Source organism: Colossoma macropomum, unplaced genomic scaffold, assembly GCF_904425465.1.
Source record: "Colossoma macropomum unplaced genomic scaffold, Colossoma_macropomum, whole genome shotgun sequence".
Classification (NCBI taxonomy): domain Eukaryota; kingdom Metazoa; phylum Chordata; class Actinopteri; order Characiformes; family Serrasalmidae; genus Colossoma; species Colossoma macropomum.
The window spans coordinates 8870945-8896555 of NW_023494793.1; the positions used below are offsets into that span (position 1 = coordinate 8870945).

Below are 25611 nucleotides of genomic sequence, written 5' to 3' on the forward strand. Positions count from 1 at the left end.
CTCTTAGCCTATTTAGATCATGCTCAAGGTCTCTTTTTTGCTTAGCCATTGACTAGAATGGCTGCCAGAGGAAGCGGGTCTTTAAGCTGACTTGCCACATCTGATAGGGATTTATCTAACCGACAACTTCAGCGTGAAAAATCAGCACCGTTGAGGCCAAAGCCCATTATAAATGCATTGGCTGATGGACAGCAATTGACTTTAATGCTAAGCGCTATGAGAATGTGTACAATCATCTTAACACCAATTGCTTGGGAGCAGGGCCACACGAGGGCCGCTGCATGAATATTCAGCAGCAGAATCAATGGGAAATGATGAGCACCTGAAGGCTAGGGCTGAGAGAGGGGCAGTAAGCAGGGACCGAGAGGACACACAGAGCTGATTAGCAGGAATGAAGGAAACGTTAGCACAGCTGATTCTGGACCTTTTCTTTTATACAATCACTCACCTCTCGCCACTGCTTCGACTCCACTCCCTGAGTATACAGGATACACACTGCGAGCGAGACAGAGAGAGAGAGAGAGAGAGAAAGAGAGAGAGAGAGAGAGAGAGAGAGAGAAAACAGAAAGATCAATACTAGATTAACCCCTGTAACTGCATGGCCCTGTGTTCACACTTCAATTCCTACCTCTCATAACTACATATAGATTAGTTTCATACAGGTTACTGAATACTTTGTAGTAATTTATATAAACAGTACAATAGTACTAACTGTATTTATATATTTCTATATATTTTACATACACTATATATATATATAGTAAAGAGTAAAACATATAAATGCAACTTTTTAAGGTCTCCCACTTCTTTTTTATTGCTTAGTTCGTTAGTCATTCTTATGAAACCGCCTCAAACCATGTCCATATTTAAGTGTCATAATCATCATGCAGATAAATAACATTCATATTATGTAGTAGATGAACTGGAGTGCTAGATGATACAGAAAAATCTTCATTTTTCAAAATTAATTTGAAATTTATGTTTTGTTATATGTACAGTGGGCTCCAAAAGTCGGAAACCACAGTGAAAACCACAGTTTTTTTCCATTTAAACTTGCAAATAAACAAAAAATAGGTAAAATGAAGAAGACATTTTCAAGATTCTGCACTATTTCTAAGTCTATTCTAAACTGAAGCAAATTTGCAATATTGACCATGTTGAGAACTTTGTATAAAAAGGCCAGATGTTTTTAGTTTTATTCCTTCCATTAAAAGACGTGTTTAGACGACTCTCAGGTGGATCTAATCTACTGATCAGAGGCTTTTGCACAAACTCCTTGCACAAGGAGACAGTGTCAGCTCGAGTGCATGCTGTCATTAAAGCAAAAGGGGACACACCAAATATTGAAAAATTCTTAAATTCATGTGAATATTCAAAGATTCTACTTTCACTCAAATTCGTTTGTTAATAAGAGAATTTGTAATGAAAATCTTTCTATTAAATTTCCATTATCACAATATGCCCACATATAGTGGGATGCAAAAGTTTAGGTGCACCTTGCATTTGTAAGTGAAAATATGTTACCACATCCACTATAGAGAACACACTTCTGCACATTTTAATGCATTATTATGTTTTTTCCAATATGTTAAACTGAAATTGTGCAATAAAATTGCAAGAAAAATGCCATATTTAAGTGTGTTCTCTGTAGAGGATTTGTTAAATTATTTTCACTTAAAAAATTAACAAAACACTTAATCTGTCCAGGGTGTTCAGATTTTTTCATACAATTATACCTGGTTACCAATATTTAGCATTTTTTGCATTTTGCTAAGAAAAGAAGGGCTTCTATTACTTTTCACTGTCAAATTGTTTTTCTTTAATGCTTTGCTGTTTTCCTTGTAAGCTGTAAGGATGTGAACCAAAACAAAAAAATTGTGACACAAGTTTTTACTACTGTTGCTATTCTGTGTTGTACAGTTGTACAGTAGTGATCTGAGCCTCATCTCAAGCATTTCAGTGGACTGGATGAATGTCCTTGACATATTGTACATATCTTTGTTGTCATATCAAAATCATGTAATCTTTTTTGTATTTCTACATCTTTCAAGCACAGCAGCTATCATTTACATTGTTCTAACATTTCATGGTGAATGGACAAATAGAAACAGAGTAAAATGACTTCATATACAGTACTGTGCAGCACCACTCTTCATTTATGTATTTTTTTTGTCAAAACGGCCTTTAAGTACAAGTAATTTTTCATCATGAAAAAACAGAAAGCATATCTGACAGCAAATTACACAGAAGCATCAACAGCTAAATATAATTTAAATTCTTTCAACATTTAATGTGTCCACATTCTCCCTTTATTACAGCTTCTATTCTTTTCAGGAGACTCGCTTTCAGTTTTTTAAAGAAATCTGCAAGTATATTTGTTCACACCTCCATAGCTCAGTCTTAGAAGTTGGCTATATTTTCTACTTTTTACAATCCAAGTAACCCCAAACGTAGTCAGTGATGTTGAGGTCTGGACTCTGGTGTGGTCAGTACATTGTTCTGAGAATACCAGCAGCTTCTTTGTTTGATTTGCAAATGTTCTTCTTTTGTGTCTATTCCCTTTTTTCCGCAAGAGCTTCTTGACAGCTACACCTCCATTCAGACTCATAGTGTTGAGTTGTCTTCTCACAGTGGAAGGATGGACAGAAACACCTGTGGATGTTTTCGGATCTGAGCTTGACTTTCTCCTCTCTCTCAAAGATGAAAGCTTCAAGTGCTGTTTATCTGATGGTGACAGTGTTTGATTGTCTACCAGGTTTTACACTCCTGTTAGGAGTCCCATTTTTTCGGTAACTATTAATAATTTTTTTAAACTCTAGTTTTGGAAACACCTGTTTTTTTCACTTATTTTCCTTTGACTTCCTCTTTCCTTCTACAAGTGAAATATCTTATATCTAATCTCCTCAGAATTATCTCCTAAAAATGAATAACTTTTTTTTTTCTTCTCCAGTAATATTATACAGTTTTGTTAGAACAGTGGTGATATGATAAACAACAGATCTTAATGTTTACTTAAATAAAAAGCCTACAGTTTCAAGGTTTAACAAACAGAAAATGTTTCATTTGTATCATGTTAATGGAAGTGTAGTATTGGCAAATCTGAAACTGTGTCAACACATCAAGGATCAAGGATTCCTTGTCTTCTTGATCAAACACTGAAATACTGCGTGTGATTCATTTGAACACTTGGATAAATCTTGTACAAGCGTCTACGCCTTGCTAGATATCATAATCTTGGATTATCTACACAGCTGATAAAGTCAACTGAAGCGAGGTTCAGAAATTGCAGATCTGCAGATCTTGCATTTCAGAAGCAGCCACCGTGACTCATCTTTCATTGCCCTCAATCTGAGAGAGACCACGGACAAGCCAGTAGCTTCTGATAAAGTGCAAAGAGCCCGAGCCACAGTGAGCAGCGGAGCCCCCACAGCTGCTATTAGTATTCAAAGGGCCAGGCTTGGGCTCTGCATACATTATGGCATTCTGTTGACGTTGAAGAAACACCGTCAAATTACTATGCAAATGCAATGCACGTGTTGAGGGAACACTCCGAAACAGCCGAGTAGACAGAATAGCTGTTAAGTGCAGTGGAAGAGTGCAGCAAAGTTAGAGGAGTACACGGAAAAGGCAAGGCCAAAAACAGGGTCTGTACTGAACCCTGAGGTTACCATCAAACATGTAATTAAGAACCACATAAAGAGCCTCATAACATAGTCTGAGCTTCCAAATGATTGTTTTTACCCATTTATAATCAGACTTCTGAAGATTCTTGTGCAGAATGGTAACTTCTCAGGTGAACTTTAAATGTACATTAATGTACCCAAATTTTATTCCAAGTTAATTTGGACTGTTTCTTTAGGTACATTTGTCATTGTGTCTTGTGTTTTCAAATGATGCAAAATAAATATAAATATACACTGCGTCAAACAGTGGCATTAAACTGTCATTAAGTACAAGATGTTCATTTTTCAGGAGGTATTTATAAGGAGAAAATACAACCAACATCTAAGGCTTAACTTTAGAGGTGTGAAAAACTATTCCTGCAGATTTCTTTAAAAACCGAAAGCGAGTCCCCTGAAAAGAATAGAAGCTGTAATAACGGCAAAGAGTGGACACGCTGAATACTGAAAATAACTGATATTATATTTAGTTGTGGAGGCTTCGTGTAATTTTCTGTTAAATATATACTTCCTGTGTTTTTTCTGACACTATGAAGTCTGTGTAATTTCAGAGAAACTCTTCATACATGTTAGAAAACTGCTGAAATCCTGTGAAAAGACTGCGAACTATGTAGTGCTGAATTGTGGAGTAAGACCATTAAACTGTTCTTCATCATTTTGTGTTCAGGATTTTTTGGGTGGGGGCTGAAATCATGGCTTGATGACCTCTCCCAGCCTTACTATACTAGGCTAGTTCATGTTAGTTAGTAATACCTGTTGCTAACTTGCATAAATGGGGAAAATACTACCATTCTGTTTCAGACTGAGAGGAACGGACGGGGTTGGTTCTTGGGTAGGTCATTGTTCTAACAATGAGAGTGCTTTGGTTCTGGTGGCTCAAACATGTATGGCTGTACCGTCCAATAAAGCTGCTAGACGGAATGAATTGTGTGTGTTTGTTAGATGAAGCGCTGCTAGCGGCTTCATTTGAATCCAAGAGCGGTTTTGCTGCCGAACCTAGCGAGCTAACGGATATGCTAGCTAACGTTAGTACGAAGCTGAAGTTGGCTTCCTGTTCTCCAGCTTCTTGTTGGAATGTTCCCATTCTACCTTAAAGGGTGCAGCAGTTAACTTTACGTTCTGGCAGATACGAAGCTGAAGTCACCTTCCTATTGGAATTTTCCGTTCCACCTTAAATGGTGCAGCAGTTACATTCAGGCGAACGAAGAGAGTCGGCGCCTTTCTCGCGAGTGGGCGTGGTTTCAGCGCCTCCAGCAGACACGCCCCCAGCGTTTCAGAGCGGTGAATACTGCTATTTTTTTCAAGATTTTTAAAGTTAATTTTACATACTTGGCGATTTTTTAATCTTTTAAATTTGGCTGGGTGGTTTCTGTGGTGTGACAAACTAAGTACACATACTTATTACTGCTTTACACGGACTTATTGTACAAATGAATTTGTACTTAATGTCTGTTTTAACTGGAAATTAAATGAAGGGTGGTCCCTGAATTTTGCACAGTACTGTATAAAAATGTTAAAAAAATGGAGTTATGATGTTTTGATATCACAGTGGTAGTATGTTGGACTTGCTTTGAGAGATTTGTTCTAGGGATCAAGCATGTGGGATAATGGACTAAATTAAGTATGTTCTTCAGTATTTGAAAATACAGATAAATCTGTGATACTCACTTGGATCGGATTTGGAGAACGTGTCTCGATCCAACAGGTTTCTGCAAAAAAAGTAAGTCATTATGTTACTTGCTGATGTCCAGTCATCATTTGAAAACTGTGTAGCACTGATAGCTTTCATTATACAATCAGCTCAGTACTAATTCAGGCATAGAAGATGATACTCAGTAACTACCCAGAAACTGCTGAACAATTGCAGTTTACTTTTGTGGGAAACCAACTATACCTCTTGATATCACAGTCATTATACCACTTTTTTCTTTCCAATACCAATACTGAAAGCTTTAAAAACTTATAAGTTTTAAAGCGAGCTTTCATTAAAGCCAATTTAGGATGTCTCTGTACACTCAAACAGTTTAAACACATACATAAGAAATATATAGCCAATAACATGAACTAAAATCAACCTGAAATCAAAGTTGGCCTTTTTCACCTTGTTAGTTCACGTCTTTGTTCATATTATGATGTGATGATCATCCTTATCATTCAAAAGACAAAATTCTTGTTTTCCTGTAATCTTGTCTTCTGAGTGTTTTTGTGATTATTTTTTTTATTCATTTTCTTTTAAAGAAAAGCCAAACAATCCACACTTCCCACCCCGCTCCCGCACCTACATGGGGCATTCCAACAGAAACTAAACTAACATACAGCACAGGACACTTCAAACTTGGTTTACACCAGTCATAAAATAAATATATACAACATAAATGCATTAAGGAAGCAAAATGCACTGGCTGGTTATTCCAAATTGGTTATTTGGTTACTCCATCACACCATGTATTAAGGGTTTTATTGGTCAGTTTTACACAAAATGTAGACAGCCACAAAAATCCACCAGTTACACACTGTGAGGGGCACATGATATGTTTCTCAACCCCTATTCATAGCCTCAAAACTCCAGAAGTGAGTCACATACGATCTTGTGGTAAGATGGAGTCGAAAGGGCGGAGTCTACACATTCTGTATTTCTGTACTGTATTATTACAAAGATAAAGAAACATACACACACACACACACACACACACACACACACACACACACACACATTTTCTAAGGCGCTGATCCTTCTGGGTTGTGTGGTGGGGTGCTGGAGCCTATCCCAGTGGTCATTGGGTGGAAGGCAGGATACACCCTGGACAGGTCGCCAGTCCATCGCAGGGCAGACAGACATGCATATACATTAAAAACATATATAGAAACAATGAATTTGATATGCGGGCAAAGCCGCAGCACTTTCAAATATCAATTGTGAGCAAATGCGTGTAAATTTGGGCTATTAGAAATAAATGAGTTGCAATTCTAACTTGGTGCTTTTTTATCAGATCAGATGAATTCTTTTCTTGCTCGATGGCTGATCCAGCATTGTCTCAATGCTAATGCCATCTCTACGGCAGCGGTGCTCCATTTATGCTTAAATCTCATTTCCAGCAGAACTATTCAACCTCAAATTGGAACATTGTGTGTATGTGTATAAATGTATGTATGTAAATTGTAAATGCGTAGGTGTATAAATGCATGTATGTAAAGTAAATAGCATTTCTTTTCTCTCTGTGTGGAGACTGCAGACAGTACTGCGGCTTCTCCTCGCTTATTCTCCCTCTCAGTCACACATGCTGCAGTGTGCAGTGACTCTAAAGTTAAGTGCTGCTTGAAGGCGGAAGAGCAAGCACATGAATAGCAACAGCAACTGTGCAGCACCAAAGCTGCTCACCCAAATTACTATACAGTCCAAAGTTCTGCATTGCTATTCTGAAAGCATTGTCATGATTCATAGCAGATATTGAACCTGAGTGTCAAGATACTGAAACATATGGCCTATATAGTGTATCTGTACACTGTATCCATATTGATCTTACCAACTTTAGCTGTAAGCACTTATCCATCAGAGACAAACGTATTAATTCCCCTCACTGAGTGTAAGGTCAGAGTGTACTGGACAGATTTGCTGATTACCCACAATGCAAGAGAATGCTTTAACACGGAAATGCTTTTAAAAAATGGTTCTTTAGTAAAGAAAATGGTTCTATATAGATCCATGAACACTCAAAGAACCATTTGCATGATTAAAGGGTTCTTTGCACTGTGAAAGTGTTCTTCAGATTGCAGATAGCTGTAGATGTAGAAGAACCTCTTTGAAAAGGGTTTTACATAGCACCAAAAAGGGTTCTTCTATTGTTACAGGCTTAACATTGTAACAATAGCAGAACCCTTTTTTATACTGCATCCCAGATGTGTGTAAATGATCCCCACATATACTTTAGATTCTATAGATGCACAACACTCACATACTGCAGTCAGACATGGACGCACTATGAGTGAGCTTAATTATGAAGGTAAATATGTTTAGGAATGGCTTGGGGCTCTAAGGGTTAATGTACTTGATCATATTAAGCACAATTCTTATCTTTTCATTGAAAAGACAAAATTTTTGTTTTCCTATAATCTTCCATTAAAATGCATTGACTTTTGCTTGCCTCTAAAACATCTGATTTTTTATTACATCACCGTGCACCAGTGGGTGTGGAAAATTGCATCAGCCAATAATATCACGCTTCACCTCTTCCTACCACCAGCCCTACTTATCATTGAGAGAAAACTCTCAGCTAGCTTCACTCAGAAATACCTCATGGTAAAGAAGGAAAATGAGTGATAATGTGTGATTAACACTGACTTTACAAAAACTAGCTTTTTTAATTTGGTTAAATATTTTCATAAATCAAAGTGCAAATGTGTGTAAAATTAGACTTTATTTTATTTAATATTCCTATTCAATTTTTCTTGTATCTTATTTTGTCTACTTTTTTGTGTGATTAAATGTAACAAAACTGTTATAATTCACTTTTACTTCATCATTTTTCAACCTCTCTTTATCCCTTAGAATTAAACAGAAATGAGCTCTGTTCTCATTGGCTCCCCTGTATTGTGTCCTTCAAAAAAACACTCAGAGCTGGAACACTACTTATAACTTTAGTGTGAAGGGGCGGGGCTAAACTGCAGTAGGCTGAACAGTACGTGTACTACTTTAGTTCATTTAGCCTTGTGGTAGAAGCTACATATAAGAGCTAGCTCAGAAATGATTTCAAACTCAAATTGACTTTACAGTATTGCCTTTGTACATGTTTTGTTTTGATTTAGTTCATTAACTTACTTTAAGTTAGTTAAGTGCGTATTTCCGTCCTCTGAACTGTTACCGTTGTGTAAGTTCAAAGTTTTGTTGCACCAGTGATGATGATATATTACATCATCACAATTATTTCCAAAGCACACTCACAGATAAAATCTGTGTTGATTTGATATACAGCATTTTATTCATTTGAAAATGATGTGCGCTTTTGAATCAAGTGAATTCACTGCATCGGTTTAGTAGGACTAATGGAAATGTGCTATTTTCATGTGTATGTTCATATTGTTATGCTTGGCCTCAGCTACTATCATGCTCCTTTCATTCTAACAGTTGGAAGCAGGTGTAGCAATCTGGGGCAGAAAATCAAGTGAATGAGTGCTATTAGAAATTAAACGCTACATGTCTGAAACACATATTTGGAATACATGTCTGAGCCAGTAACCTGAAGGTCATTGGTTCAGATCCCAGGATGGTGTATTCTTAGTTTCGCCCTTGAGCAAGGCATTTAACGCCCACTGCCCCGGGTGGCGCTGCTCTGCTGGTGATGCTGTGCTGCTCCTAGACTAAACATAGTAAGAAGGCTAAATGACAAATTTCCCTTGTAGGAACATAAAACGTCATTTACTGTAGAAAAGGTTATAACTTTTTATATGTCCTCTTTTATACACCAATCCTGCTATTACTGATAAATGGCAGCTTTGAAAATGAGAACAGCTCGAACAGTCCTGCACAAAAAGCATTCCTATCTGACGAACTTAATGAAAAAGACGGTCCAGTAATACTGTATTTCCAATTGTGTGTGCACTGGGCTGACTAAGGTTCTATTACCCCATTAGGCTAGTAAGCAATATGATAATCATGCACACCCGGGAAATTAGCAGCAGACATTACAAAGTCAAGAACACCACATGCGGCTAAATCGTATTTGATTTTAATTAATCTGATTTGCTTTATTGATGTCAGAGAAACTTATTTTCCCTGTTATGTATGACTTGGGATTTTACATTTTGAAATTTCAGAGGATCCAGAATCAGCGCTGCGCTAACAAAGACTAACGTTAGCTATTCGCCGCTCAAGCAGCCAGTCAGTCTTAATCTCTCACTAACAGACAGTAGCGGAAACAAAGCCCTGTCACTTCTCCCTTAAAGCAGTTTGAACACAGTTCACTTTTTTCAATTAGTTTCTCAGTTCTTCACTGGTGGGTAATTACACCCAGACGCCACAACAAGTTCATCTTCGGATGGAAACAGCTGCCATTTTAATCAGAACCCTCACACTTTCCTGCACAAAAGTAGCCATGTGGGATAACTGGATGAGTTCAAGTCATGACTGAGTTTCAAATCTGAATTACAAAGTAGTCCAAATGTGCTTTAGTTTGATGTATATACATGTGCCAAAGACTGTTACATAACCAAAAGTCTCTGTAACGCAGCGAATGAAGTTCTGCTGCTGTACTTGTGGAACAAAAGGCCTACATCACGATTCAGCCTCATAAATCCAATATGAGTGCAGATTTTGTAACATTTTCCACAGTAATTCATGAACCATTGTGGTGATACTCATGCTCCATGATTCATTCTGCATTCACTTCCATCCACAATGCTGTCTTCTCAAGCTTAAACCAGAGGATTACTGTAGATCCTACCCATCATAAATTATTAACAAAGGATGAGGGCACTGAGGACGAACGAGGGAGAGAATGAATGCATAAATAAATGAATGAATGTGTGCATTTAATAGATGATCAATCAAATTATGTGTCTGACAGACAATTATACAATTGTATATGTGTCTGACAAACAATTGTATTGAGTGCTGTCAAGCTGATTCTGACTCCTGGTAATAATAAAGTAGGCTAATCATAGTGTTTCTCCAGGACATCCTGTCTTGTGTTTGGGTCTTTATTGACAGACAATACACTTTTACAAATTCCTAAATGGTTCTCAGACATAGAGTTCTAGGAAAAAACCTGATAAGGCATTATAAATACGGCTACAAGGACCATTCTAAACAAATAAAGTTCAAACTCAAACTGCGCCCTCACAGTGTAGAAAGAAAATGATTATGTTATGATTTATTAAAACTCAAGGCATATGAATATATATGATGTATATTTATATATTTGTATATATAATGAATATATACAAAATCATCATTTATAGGGAACTTTGTATTGGGAAGTGGCTGTCCCAGAATTTGTGAAAATAATACTTATACTTTTGGGGAGTTTCTTTTTAAGAGCTTTTTTGTTTGGATTTATTATGAGTTTAATTTTTAAATAAAAAATGCTGTCTAACGTTTTCATGTCACTACCGAAACACAGATCTTTAGTGTATAGGCGGAGCCTTATTTTAACCCCACCCCTGCATTTTTCTGCAATTAAGTAAACTTTTTTTGTGTTTTAATAAAAACAAATATGATTTTATGTGTGTACAACTGTTCAAAGCTGTGGTTGCTAGTTATGTGCTGGCTAACATTTCTGAATTATGCTTAAAAATGAGCTAATATTGTCACTACCGAAACAGTCACTACTGAAACATTTGGTAAAGTTGTTATTGTATTGTCAGTCACAAAATGGAATGTTCAGCCATTTATTTTAATAGAACAAGTATAATAAGAGTATATGGTAAAGTTCTGTAGTTGCTGTAGTTCTTCAGAAACAATGTTTCATATTTTACTGCTAGGTGGTGTTTTTATTAGCTGTCCTACACTACATTCAATTGATAAAAAAATAAATAATTTGATAATTGGAAAATATATTTGTTTCTTCCTGCATATAATTATATTAAATTAGCTTTGTTTGCACTAATTCAACTGACTTTTCCAGCAAGTGTTACAACTAACCCTTTCTGTTACAATTAAACCTATCAATGGGGTAAATTGTAACATTGCACTTCCCATCATTTTTGCTGCTATTGTACCTGAACAGTAGGTGCTAGAAAGTTCCAGTGTTTGTTTATAGCAGAGATGTATATGTTGCTTGTATAAAAACATGATTATTTCAACTTAAATATGTTTAAAAATATTTTGCAAAAACTGAAATGAGTTAGGTTGTGCCCTGCTCTCCCGTACATTTGTCTATCATGCTTGCATATTAGTTTAAAATAAAGCCATTTTCATTTTACTTAGTAAAGTCTGTCAGCGTACCACTCCATTTACATACTTTAAAGCAATGAGTATGAAACGACCTAAGCAGCAGTACTCTAATTGGAATGTACAGCACTGACTCTTGGGATAGGAAACACACCCATGAACAGGTAGACAGGTCAGAAGCTTTGACAGATCTCTGACGTTCAAATGCATAATGGAAGCTCAAATTGGCTCCTTTGGGTCTTCAGGCCTGACTGAACTCTGCAAGAAGTTCTGCAACATTTCAGTCAGAGCAGCAGTTCAACGTGAGGCCTTAATTCAGGAGAGACATTAATATTCTTATCTTTAACATTAATTAACCAAACACAGCTGGAAAACCAACCATAGAATGAGGCTTGACCATTTTGTTTATGAACTTGCAACATATACTATTCCATGACCATATGCTTGCTGGACTTTTGTACCCTTTTTCAAGCCTAAAATTAGGGCTGCACGATGATATCAGAACCATATTTGTATCAGCAGATCGGACAGATGTTTAGATTTGGAAGATATTTCAACTGATATTTGATGACCGATTTACTGGAAGAGCTGAATGTTTAGGTGATGCTGAGATGCATGTTTTTACCATATCTGTAATCCCACAGAAATAAATTACTTTATTGATTACTTTCTGTAACACTAATGCAAGTGGATCAAGACCCAATTTTATAAATATTTATCGGCATCAGTGTCTTCATCAGCAGACATGTACAGAAAAAATATCTGAAATTGCCTTCAGCCCACAGCTCCCACATCGGTCCCTAAATACAAATAATTGGTCCCCAGCATGTTCTACCATGTTTTGTGACGAAGGATGATTCTGGCATAGCAAAGCGGTTCTTTTTCCTTCTTCAAACCTGCAATATCACACCACTGGACCTGTGATCCAATTCCCCTCGCATCCGTGCTCTCCAAGAACCCAATGGCACCGTAATTGGCACCCTTGCGAGGGAGAAGCTATTTCAGCTCGAGAGATCAAAATAGACTCTAACCTCCTCAGCATGCAGTTGATCTCTCATTGGTTCAGAGAGGCAGAAGGCATGATTCATGAAAGGAGAATTTGGAGAGTTTGGGCCTATCTGGCCAAGGGCTAACTGGACAAGGGGGAACTTTCAGGATCCACTTGAACTGTAAGTCAAAGCGAGAGAGCTTGTTCTGCTGCGCTGTCGAAAATTAAAAACTCCTTCTGTTGGGGACAGGCCATACAGAGACAATACCCCTGGAAGATATTGAGGTCAGCAGAACTGGGTCTGTTGTTACTACAATTTGATTGATGCTCTGTAAAACACAGGGCAAGGCTGAGCGAGAATTCCCCCAGAGTGAACAGAGAGGATGGGCACCCCAGCACAATTTTGGGCTGAGTGCTGGCATTTTGCCAGCCAGTTATTAAGGTTGTTTTTTTTTTGTTTTTTTTGTTTTTTTTTAATGTGATGGCAATTTTTCCTGCCCTGGCGGGAAGAGAGGAATTCCCATTATGAAGTTTCATTACCTGAAATGTGAAGCATGCACCTTCTTGCTCGTCAGTTTTCGAGATACTACAGCAAAACAACGTCAGCACTTCAGTAACTAATCAACAGCAACGTGGATAGTGTTTATACAGCATAATTGAACCTGAAGCATCGCTTTTGCTTACTTCACGTCAAAACTGAACATTGGTTTCCCACAAAAGCTCACAGGCCCAGTTAAAAGGTCCATAGGGTAACATTAGTCTTCGTCATGCTTTATTACTGTGTATGCTTGCGAATGTTCAGGGTGAGGAATACAGTGCCTAATCACTTTTATAGTGAATTGATAAATGATTCTCATTTACAGAGAATTACAGCCTCACTTTATCTGATTTGTGAATATGTGTAGCACGGAGCTTAAGCTTAAGCCTAAGGGGCTCAAGTTCTACCAATGAATAAAAATAATTGCCAATGATTAATTGAAAAGGCTTTTTACAGAGCTTAATATGGGTCTGAGAAAGAGCAAAGGGTCCCTGTGTGGTTCAGCCTGGTATTAGACCCGCCACCCCTTTACTGCATAGCTTATACATAAGTTAAACAGCAAATACAGATATTTTAGCAAACTTTTTGATACCTCGTGTTAAGGCTATATCATACTTCCAGTCAGATGTATGTCAGTTTGTGGTTGGTATAGTGTAATGAGGAATACTGCTGCCTTCCACATGTTAGACTGGTGTTTGATTCCATGCCTGGGCAAGCACACCATGCTAGACCAATAAGACTCCTTGGGCAAGGCTCCTAGCTTTACATTTGCCTACCTCTGTAACATCATTCAGTTGTAAGTCACTTTGAATAAGAGTGTCTGCCAGTGCATAAGAATAAATGGTGTGACCTCACCTGACCTACTATGCTCTGCCTACTGTGTTCTAAGTACTAAGTGTTCTTTCATAGTGACTGTTGGCAGGTTGGACAAGCCTTGCAGAACCTTCAACCTAATGATAAGTGTTGAATGCAAAGGTTTGCTTTGTTGATTTTATAACTGAATATAAGTTAACATATCCTGTACAGAGAATAAACTTAAATATGGCATTTTCTGCAAATGATCAGGCACAATTTCTATTTATTGTGCTTTTGTAAATTGTCTAACATGTTGGAAAACATAAAATATAAAATATAAAATGTGGAGTGCATGGGAGCACAATTGGCCTCAGTCTCTGGGTGGGTAGGATGGCCCCCCTATCCCCCATCACCCAACACGATGCTAGTCAGCGCAGGCATCTGTTAGCTGACGTAACAGATCTGGCGGTTGGCGCTTTCCTCCAAGCCTGTTCAGCTGTCCAATGTTGTTGCATTAGCGGCAGTTTGAAAAGATGCAGTGGCGCTTCACAGGTCTCGGAGCATGCCTGTGCTAGCCTTCGCCCTCCTAGTGCTGGTGGTATCGTGAGATCGAGGGAGTCCTAACTAATTGTAGATGACTAAATTGGGGAGAAAATTGGGAAAAAAAATCTTATCTGCTGAGTATAACATGTAGGAAAAAAACAATAAAAACATATGTTTTATTATGTTTTATTGTTTTCCAACACATTAAACTCAGCAAATTAATAGAAAGTGGGAATATAAAGGATATATTAACTTACTTTCACTTAGAAAATCAACAAACACGTAATTTGACTGGGGATGTACAAAGTTTTGCATATGGCTGCAGTTCTTTTGTAATCTAGCTAATGTTTGCATGGTGACAAATTCTATATAATTGCTGTTTTAAACTTCATAGTTTTGATTAGTCTGAAGTCTAACTCAGTATCATAGCATATTAAACTTGAAACTCAATCTTATACAACAACTTTAAAGAAACACTGTAGTTGTCCAATTTGTTTAATTTACATATTTTGACCGAAAACTGAGCAACAGTTGCTAAGAACGAAGACATTTGTGGGCGGAGCATGGACAGGTCCATTGACAGGACAGATATGTGAATGGGTTCAACATTCTAATGAATAGAAAGGCTTCACATGGAATTCTCACTGTTCTTCTTAGCATCTAGCAGATCAGCATTTTTTGACATCAGTTAGAATCCAGCAAGCATTTGACACAAAAGACTGTAACGTATAATCAGCCGTCCTGCTGGATGCTCAGGCCTGTCAGAATCAGCAACATCTATAAGACCTCATATGGGAATAATGTACGGAGCCTTAATTGCTTTGTTTTCATCGAAGCCACAATAGGTCTAAACACTAGACACACACAAATTCACACGTGCACGAAGAAATACACACACACAATCTGGCAGCTCTATTAGCGACTGGCCCAGCCCTCACCCTGACCATCGATCCTTCAAACAGATGTTTCTTTTTCCCACCATCTGTTTGGTTACTCACCATAACATAGGTGCCCCCTCAGTGACGTTCATAAGGGAAGCAGGCAGATTCGCTGTTTAAAGCACATTAACAGTCGACAGCCAATATCTAGTTTGATTTTCGTTAAACAGAGCAGCTCTGTCAGAGCCAGAAATGCGCTTCATTTCAGATCCCCAAAGAGTGTGGAGAAAGCACTTATCACAATGCAGCACAATAACAAGCTTATTGATGCACATGCTTATCCTTCCTAGGTGCAGCTAGAGCATCTACACTCTTAAAAATAAAGGTGCTAATAATGGTTCTTTGGAGCAAAAACCTCATTGAAGCCCTTAACCCCTTAAAATCCCAGGCTTATTATATACTAAGGCTCATTATTCAGTAACTACAGGGACATTTTTCCTAGAACTTACATTATATGTTCAAGCCAAGAACCATCTAGGAACATTCATTTTTAAGAGCATTGTCATGTCACCTGGCAGGTAACCCAAGGGCCTTTTAGAGGAAGAAAGCCTAAAATTTTCTGGCAGTTAAAAACATATCTGTAATGTAATCTGTCATTGTAATGTCTGGAATGTTTGTTCAATTTAATTTCATAGAATCATAATACTAAACTCTACAAAGTAAATCTTAAATTTTGGTTGGAAGCAAAGGGTTAAAGAAATGTCCAACAGAAAATTGTCCAATCAGTATTTTTTCCTATGTTATTTAGATAGATATGGCCAAGCAAGCTCTACAATTGGGTTAGGCCGTCAGGAGCTGGACAGAAGGCCTTAAACATAAGAATATCTACCAGCATATTTAGGAAGTGACAGTAGAAGCCATCAGTTATTCATGTTTTGACATACTATGTGTGGGACCAAATTTGTTCTAGATACATCACTGACAGTGAATATGAACCGTAGTCTAACTAGGTTTCAATTAGTTGTTGTCACTGTAAAAACTGCTACATACAAGGTAAAATATATGTTATTTATTGTCTGTAATAATTAAACATCTGGAACATCTTTCACAAGCTTCAAATGTCTGTGTTTAATTTTAGAGGGACATTAGCAGAAAAAAGCATTATCAGAGAGGTGTTTTTTTCTGACATTTATGGTGCAAACTGAAGGCCTTGGTTCACCACTGACATCATCATTTCAGCTGAAGAGTGATAGAATGAAATTGCCTTAGAAAAAGATATAGCCTGTACACATTCATGCTTATGCAGCAAATTGCTGTGAGTACTGAAAATATCTCTTTTTTTGCTGTATCAGAATTCCTCTCAACCCACCCTTGTGGGAATGTCGGTCAGTCTCTCTCTCACCCTGACTCTCTCCTCTCTCTCCTGTCTCTCATGCATCTCTTTCTGCATAGATAATCACTCACTCCACTGGCCACTCTATTAAAGCTCTGCTAAATATCTGCAAAATTGGCACTGATAGTTCTCCCCTTCATCGTGGTGAGAAGAGCATGAAAGATCTGATGCTCTAATAAGTCTGGCCAAGCATTTGCCTCTTCTGGGCAGCAGTGGTCAGATGAGGATCCATCCACAGATGCGTGTTCTAAGGATATGAAACTGAACTAACAGTTGTCCAAGAACAGAGATAGGAGCTGAAAGCAACATGGCTGAAAGCAACATGGACCATCAACCAACCAGACTAAAGCAAGGCATGTGATCAAAAACCAGATTTTGCTCCAGGACCTTTTCTTTAAACACCAGAGAAGCACAAAAGAAGCTTTCGTTTTACACCAAGTCCCGAGGGCACCTCTAACCAATGGCTATTCAAGTTGTGCAATGACCATTTGGTTAAGAAATGAGGCCCTTAGGAAAGATGGTCTCTGTCATTCACATAGTGGGGAACAGCTAATGACATTTTCTTGATTTATTGAAGGCACTCTCATCTCGCTTTGTGCCATTCCAAGCATCTCTCGTATCTCTGATAATTAGCAGTCACTGCATTGAGCTCGCAAACAAACAGAACAACAGACGTCAGTCGACAAAGGTAATGCTCTCTATCAGCTGTTATGCTAAATCCATCTATACTTTCAAAAATAAAGGTGCCACAAAGTGTTCTTTGGTAAGATGCCATAGAAAAACCACCTTTGAAGCTGTTTACACATTGCATTAACATGAGTTTGGCTGTTCGATTTGAGAACTTTTGAAGTCAGGATTCTGATTCCAAGTGATGGGAAACTGATGGAGATTCCAAAAGTCTGTTCCACACAATAATCTCGATTCCAAAAACCAAGAAAAATAAAAAGTCCTCGGGTAGCACAGTGCTGCAGTGGATAGCGCTGTTGCCTCCCAGCAAGAAGGGCTTGAGTTCGATTCCCCGGCCAGGCAATCCACCCGATAATGCTCCAGCACCCTCCACAACACAGAAGGATAAGCTGCTTAGAAGATGGATAGGTGGATATATTTGACCTTAGCAAGGAAATTTGGCTAGCTAAATTAACGTAGCTGGCTAAGTTGTACCTGATTCTCCTCTTTCAATTCCGACAGATAGGCAGACATTTTGACACTGGCAATGTTGTTTGACTGTGAGCCATTTTTTTTGTTACAAATTTTATATTTTATATTGTTTACAGTGACAGCAGAATATCTCACCTCTCCCCAAGCAGATGAATCTGATGATTGCAAGAGTGTTGAAAGAGATTTCAAAGAGGTCTCCGTCAAAACATGCTGAAGGACGTGTCTTCTGAGGATGTGAGTGAACTATCTATGATTGTCATCATATCTTTAGCAGACCTTCCTTTTGAGCCTGTGCAAGCGAAGCTAATACATAAAGATGCATGACGTGTTCCGAAAAACTCCTGACGTGGCGTCTCTGACTATTAAATTACTATTTCAGGCTTTAGAGGATGACTCGCAGCAGTGCATGGACATCATATTTTAGAGTATATTTTTAGCCCCCTCAGCACCCCCACTTCCCACGTCCCTGCTCGTGTGGTCACGCCAGGAACATTTTAGTTAAAAGGCATAAATAGAATTCGGGCAAAGCATATCCATATATGATCCGGGCATGAATTTTTTGTTAATGCTAGGCATGAGTGAGCTCCTTTGGCCCCATCTGAGTGGCTTTAATTGCGTTTTCAGAAGAACTAGTTATTTTTTTGGGATCAGAAACTGGTTCTTTTATGGCATCATTTCAAAGAACTCTTTTTGGTGCCTTTATCTTTAAAAGTATACACTAAAGCATGGACAAGTTGGGAGTGTGACCGCTTATGATTCAGGCAGTGAGGTGGAGAACTTGTCTGAGAAGAGACTTCCAAACAAACAGTCCAGTAAGACTGAAGAAAGTAAAGCAAGAAGAAGAGAAGAGCACTTAAAACTCAGCACACCTGCAAGGTCAGGGCAGCGGCAACCAAGAGACTGCAGTGGAAATGAGGCTTAGCAGCCGATGCAGGAATTTGCCAGAACATAACGAAATTCTTTCACCAAGTTGCAGTAATTTCTACTGTGAGGATAATAAGCAAAAAGAGGGCTAACAGTGTGTGGTGCCTATAGACCTGAGGGCCCTTCTTGGTATAAATTCTGCAGTCTAATGTCGAGTTACTTGAAGCATATTCTTGTTTTCACTATTTTGTTGTCCCCTAAGGGGAACTGATGAGAACTTTGTCTCGGAAGCAAAATGTGTCGCTCTATTCGACATAAATTGCACCATAGTTGGCCGCGGCTCCCTACATAAATCTGTAGCTAACTCTTATGCTTGCAGCAACAGACTTCTCTCTATTATGCTTCCATCCTGTGTCTTCTACAGGGGGAGTGCTCTTTCAAGCCCAGTGTGTAACCACTAATCAGACAGGATGTGTTTTCTGCTCATATCAACGGGGATTGGAATACGACCACCGTATTATGGTAATTGCACATAATGGTGTCTGCTTTGTCAGAGAAACAACAGAAAACATGAAGCATATAATTCAGAGGAATGGAGCAAGGAAATAACACCAACAAGCCACCTTAAGGGATGTGCTGACATTTATCGCTACTGCGTTTTTCCAGCGTTTCAGAATCAGCCAGAGGTGGAGATATTACTCAGTACTTCTATGATTTTGCACAATATGACATTTTCAGTTGGAAAGGTGAAGATGTGTGGTGCCAGGACTCAATCAAAAGGGAACAATAACAAAGCTTACAACGTGCGAGTTGTGTCAGTCGATAGCATTATCGATGTGACCACTGAGGTTAGGAATGTTCAAGAAAAAAGACGCTTAACAACCTGTGAAAAGGGCACAGTCCTGCTGTTCCAAACTTCCAAACGTTTCTTTTGCTTTGTCAGAGAACATGATGGTTTGGGTTGGTCTAAGCAGTAACTTGCGGGGACATGGAAAGTGGTGGGAATCCATGTTTTTTCTAAACTATAGAACACATAGATTGGTGGGCTTGGAAGAATATTGTGTTGAATCCAAGTCAAGGTACCAAAAGTTGGTGGCTTATGGGTGTAACATCTCAGCCCAATTTTCTGACCACTGTGGAAGGAATCTTGAGAGAGCTGACTGATTTTATTTGCTTGAAATTAAAAGTGCCCAAAAAGGTGCTTTGAGCAATGGAAGAAGCACGTTTGGTTCCTCAGAGAACCTTTCAATGTATGGTTTTGTAAATTAGATATATGAATGTAAAGAACTTTTTAAAAGTTTAACAATGTAAAGTTTTTAGGAATAACCCTTAAATTGGAAAAGAACCTGTAAGAGGTTGCATATTGCCCCTTGCAACAACATTTCTGATTTTGGAGTGGCCACTTGCTTTTGAGATTTTTTTTTCTCTTTTAATACACTGGTTTGGTCAGACATGCAACTGATCTGACGATTCATTCACTATGACCACCACGATAGGTAAGATAGAGAGCATAGTGGACCCCCTGTGAGCTGGTACACCCGACAACATAGATGCTGTTCCATTGGCTTAAGTTTGCTAATATCAATCTATGAAATTTGATCTCAAGTAAATTTGGATGTTGAAGAAGATGGTGTTATACTGAGAGGCTATCACTGCGGTAGCTAAGCAGTACCTGATGAAATAACTTGGACTGGATGACATCAGGTCAGACTAGCACAGCAAGGGGGACCACCATGGTCACCACAACATTGGGCCTCTTTCACCAACCATTCTTAGTAAATTTCCTCTTTAAATCACAAAAATTCTGACATTCACCAATGTTTACTTATTTGGGATTTGTTCCTAGGTAAGAACAGAATCTACACACATTCAAGAGCGAACACGAACAATTCTGCAGTTTCATAACATCATGAATCCGACATAGACTTTTATTTTAGGACCTTTGTCAAGAACAAATTTAAGAAAAAACGTAGGAAGATATTGGTGAATGAGGTCCAATGTTCTTATTAGAGTAAAGTTTTTAATAAATATTCCCTTTTTCAATAAAACACCTCACTGGTATTTGGTTCATTGTAAATACATTGTATGTACAAAAAGCATGTTTCTATTATTCGGGCCACAAATTCGTAATTTTGGCCTCAAGATTCATTGACGTGGTGGCCTACAGGCATTTTCAAATTATGTCAAAAACTGAAAAATGACAACAGTGGAGATATGAGGTTTTTTTCCGACAACAGCATTATAAAGCATCATGGTTCCTCTACAGCAACACTTAAAAAAACAGGTAAATGAAAAACTTTTAACTGGTGTAGAATCTTTACATTAACTGGAGGTTTTCTAACCTAAAGCTTCTTCACACTCACATATTTGCTACTGCTATGAAGAACTCTTTTTGGCACCTTCATTTTTAAAAGAGTTGGGTTCTTCAGGGCTGCATGAACATGAAGGCTCTGTCACATCTCGAGTTGAAACCAGCTTGGAGTTTTCCTTCTCCTATTGTACCAAACTGGTTTTGTGTTAAGGTGCAGGTCAAAAGACAGTGTAACGCCTACAAAGTCTTTCAGGAGAGCACCAAACTAGGGTTCTTCATTATGCCCCATTTTACCTTCACACAAGAACTGCATGAATTATTTAGTCCATTTCTTCCCTCACATCTGAGAACATTGTGCCTGGCGCCAAGTGTCCTCCCTTACCCCCTCCACCCTGCTCTGAAGTGGGAACAGAGATACAGCATCCCTGCCACCCAGTTTTGTGTTGAACATGAACTTTTCACTGGGTTACAGTGCTTCTTTTTTATTGTTGTTGTTTTTCCATGAATCCTAACCATCAAAAAAAAGGGAATGTTTCAGCATCACGTAGTCCAGCCTTCGGTAGTTCATCTAAGGTTGAAAATATAGCATTTGCAAGTAACTAGAAAGGTGAGAACCCCAAATCTACTCAGTGCCTCTTAATCCTGTGATCCGCTGAGTCCATCACATCTTCAACCTGCCTGGACCCACTGCATAATCACTGCTAATAAATGGCTCGCATCGCTGCGCCACAGTGCAGCTTTTGTGATGAGCATTATGCGATTCAATTCCCCTAGTTTGTCAGCCCACATTCTCTGTCCTCCAATAACAACAGCGGCAGGTTATGAGTATCTGGAGGGGGCACAGAGAGCAATTTTATTCCATGTCCGGCCCCATCTCCAGGCTCAGAGCCTGCGCTAAATCAATTACAGGAAACAAACGCAAGCAATCTCTGACCCCAGTGTGCCCGGGCTCTTTGGTCTGTCAGAGAAACATTCTGTGGGCACGAATGCTGGTATTCAGGGACGGCTCTACCGTGCAACGGCATTTCATCATTTCAGTTAAGGAGGAAACATAAAGCTATTTCTAATATGATACACAAACCTGGTATCTGCTTTTTGGGTTTACGTTTGATTTTGGGTTTGAAGATTCGCCACAAAAGCCTCAGAAGTACATTCTTTATAAAAAAGGGCCAAAAAGAGGTTCTTGCAATGTGAAACACTTTTGAATAAATAAAGGAACCTTTCAATAGACCATTTTTGTAAATGAGATGCATGAGTGAAGAACTTTTTAAAGCTTATAGAACATCCACATAAATGTTCTAGATCAGTTTCATTTTTTAAGGGTGTGGTGCTTGAAGCAGATTTTCTTAGAACTTTTATTTTTTTTACCACACACTTAAAAACATGACTCTTCAAGGGTTCTTGAGTTCTGTGTAGAGCCATTTCATGCTTAAATGGTTCTTTGCATGGTTCTTTGCATATGGTTTTGTATTGAACCTTTTTAAAAAAGGGTTAAAGAAGAACCTAAAAGTGTTCTTCTATTGTTACAATGTCAAGCTTGAGGTTCTATATAGAACTGTATACAACACATTCTCCATCAATCTAAAGAACCATTTTACCATGCAAAGAACTATTTAGGCATGAAATAGTTCTATATAAAACTCATGGTTCTAAATATTTATGCCTTTGCAAAAGAACCCTTGAAGACCCATCTTTTTTAAGGGTATAGAACCAAACATTTTAAGCAGGTGGGGCTAGAAGCAAATTTTCTTAGGACCAACTTTTATTTTTCCTACACATTTACAAACATGATTCTTCAAGGGTTTTTTATAAAGGCATAAATATTTGGAGCCATGAATTCTATATAGAACCATTTCATGCTTAGAAAGGTTCAAAACCATGGTGATTTTTCAGATTGCTGGAGAATATGTTGTATATGGATATTTAACCTAAAAGAAGAACCCAAAAGTGCTCTTCTATTGTTACAATGTCAATCTTGTAACCATAGAAGAACACTTTTTGGTGCTACATAGAACCATTTTCAAAGAAGTTCTATATATAACCATATGTAACACATTCTCCATCAATTTGAAGAACCATTTCACCGTGAGAAGAGCCATGAAATCATGGCTCTAAATATGTATGCCTGTACTAAAGAACCCTTGAAGTATCATCTTTGTTAAATGCATAGAACCAACCTTTTTTTAAGGATGTGGTGCTTAAAGCAAATTGAACCACCTTTTATTTTTAAGGCTGCATCTGAAGTTCCACACTTAAAACTGATTATCAAGTGTCTTCATTTATAATTACATCCCATTACATTCACAGGAGTGCTTTCTCAGTTAGAACCAAAAACTCTCAGGGCAGATTAAGCTGCAAAGTTGGTCAATTTATGGTTCGAGAGAGGAGAGAACTCTTATTAGAGCTCGGTGAATGATTTGGGCAGTCTGCTTGGGGGCTTTCGTGACATGATTGAGTCCAAATTGGGCTGGAATGCATAATTTACTGTAAGTGACTATTACTGAGGCAAAGCAGGCATTAAATGTGCCAGATGTATCCATTTCTCCTCAAGATGATTGAAAACCCCACACCAACAGCCCAGCCCATTACTGCGAGCAATTTGGCCGACTGAGGTCTTGATGGCAAAGCAGCATGAAGGAGATTGAATTTCTTATCCTTCCATCTCTGACTTTTATCATAACACCAGCCTTTTAATTGAACACGTTTCTATCATCAAGACTTCTTGTGGGGAAATAACGAAGGTACATGTTCAGTTCTGGTGCCGCATATAGTGACACATACCATGGAGGAAAGACAAATGTGAGTCTGAGCTGAGTGCATACTGTTCCAACATACAGTGCAAATATAGGACAAGTAAAATACTGGAATTCCCCACTGGGCTGGAGCGTATTTATATTCAATGAGTCCATGGAGCTGGGTGTGTTGTGCTCTGACTCATAAATATCATCAAAGCTGTTCATCCCAGTTGGAACAGAGCTCAACCAGAGGGCAGATACGTACCTGAAGATGATCAATAATGTTGATGCTACAGATTTGATGACATATTCTGTAGGTTAAGATGTTCACCAGCCAACTTATAGCAGCAGATATATAGATTCATTAGCCTATTAAGGTCAGCAAATGTTAAACAGCATATATGGTAGAGTGGAACAACACTGGCTTGCAGTTGCGCTCCGTATTCAGGTCATGCTTCTACGAAGTCGGTTAACGAGTTCGAATAATCGATTATTTCGCAAACGCAACTTTTTTGCGTTTCAATTAGTCTTATTACACAATGTTGAATGAGCGTCTATAATGTTGAATTAGCGTCTGTTGTGTCCATTTAACCGTCAGGTTCGGACATTCGAACCACCTGCTTCGAGTTTCTACCTGCACAGCTGTTATATTCATTTTAAAACGTTGCATACGCTCTGTTTTTATAATATATACAAGTGTATACTGTTGGGTGGGATTTTAAAATTTTTGACGCGAACATAACGGTTAAGTGCAACTGGACACACACGAGGTGTTGCTTCAACACTTTTACAGAAATCAGCACCAACTGAAATCAAACTGACGCCTTACAGACTGACTTCTCTTCCGTTTCTGACAACTATAGATGATTCTACGCTAACGCTGAACGCTTTGCTGGTGAAGGAGTGCGGGAGAAGTGAGGGTTCGGGTTCCAGCAGCGCACCGTACCTGCAGGAGACGGAGATTTCCACTTTGGTGGCGGGAATGTTCCCGGTGATGGGGTCGAACTCACACACCGAGGCCATGTCCTCCAGCTTGTCCGTAACATCTCCCTCCATGGGGCAGGCAGCGCGGGTGGGTTTTTTGCTGGGGGGTTTTAAAGCCTGGAGGCGCAGGTAAGCAAGCGGAGCGTGCGAGGAGAAAGTAGAGGAGTCTGCGCCGGAGGAGGCTGGAGAACGGAGGAGAACCAGGTGAACCGGGATGCGCTCCACAACTACAACACCGCTGAGTGAGAGTGGAGCTGCTGCGGAACGCCTGATGTTACAGAGGAATGCGAAAGTCCGCGAAGAGAAGCTCTCTCTCTCTCTCTCTCTCTCTCTCTCTTTCTCTCTTTCTCTCTCTCTCTCTCTCTCTCTCTCACCCCCGCTGGACCGCTGCTAAAGTAAAGAGCTCAACTCCACCCCTTTCGCATTCTTCCACACGCCCGCTGCGCTGCGACTGCCGCTCAATGCAGCGCCACAGCATCGATCCGCCGCTCTGGCTCGAGCCACACTGCGCACCGCTATTAACAGCACAAACACCGCGCACTACAAGGCTCACGCGCTCGATTCCACAGCCGAACTTTTGCCTAAAGAGACTGAAAATAAGGCAGAAGTAAAGCTTTAGTCCTTCTGTGGAAACACGGTTACAGGGTTCCGCCTAAACCCCCCGCGCTGACATCACTGCAGGTGAAGTGTTGGTCACTGTGAGTCTTTCTGAGCGCTCAGTGTGGAAAACTCTGTACACTGTACACGCGACTCCACAGCGCTGTCAGTCAGAAGCAGATCTGAATTGCTGCACGCTTTGATGAAGAAGTCCGCTATGTGGACGGACAATTTGCAGCTTCGCCGAGTTTCAGCACCACCG

General features: G+C 39.0%; 1 protein-coding gene across 3 annotated transcripts in view; it reads right to left on the reverse strand.

The window, feature by feature from the left end:
* cpne5a (copine Va) overlaps positions 1 to 24824 on the reverse strand; it is a 137231-nt gene extending 112407 nt beyond the window's left edge. For 2 of the 3 annotated variants that reach the window (XM_036577976.1, XM_036577975.1), the window contains exons 1-3: positions 24715 to 24824; positions 5349 to 5389; positions 449 to 495 (exon numbers count right to left, since the gene is read on the reverse strand). In XM_036577976.1, the coding sequence (XP_036433869.1) occupies positions 449 to 495; positions 5349 to 5389; positions 24715 to 24824 (198 nt within the window). The remainder of the gene's footprint in view (positions 1 to 448; positions 496 to 5348; positions 5390 to 24714) is intronic. The other variant, XM_036577977.1, reaches the window with a different exon arrangement.
* Positions 24825 to 25611: the final 787 nt, after the last annotated feature.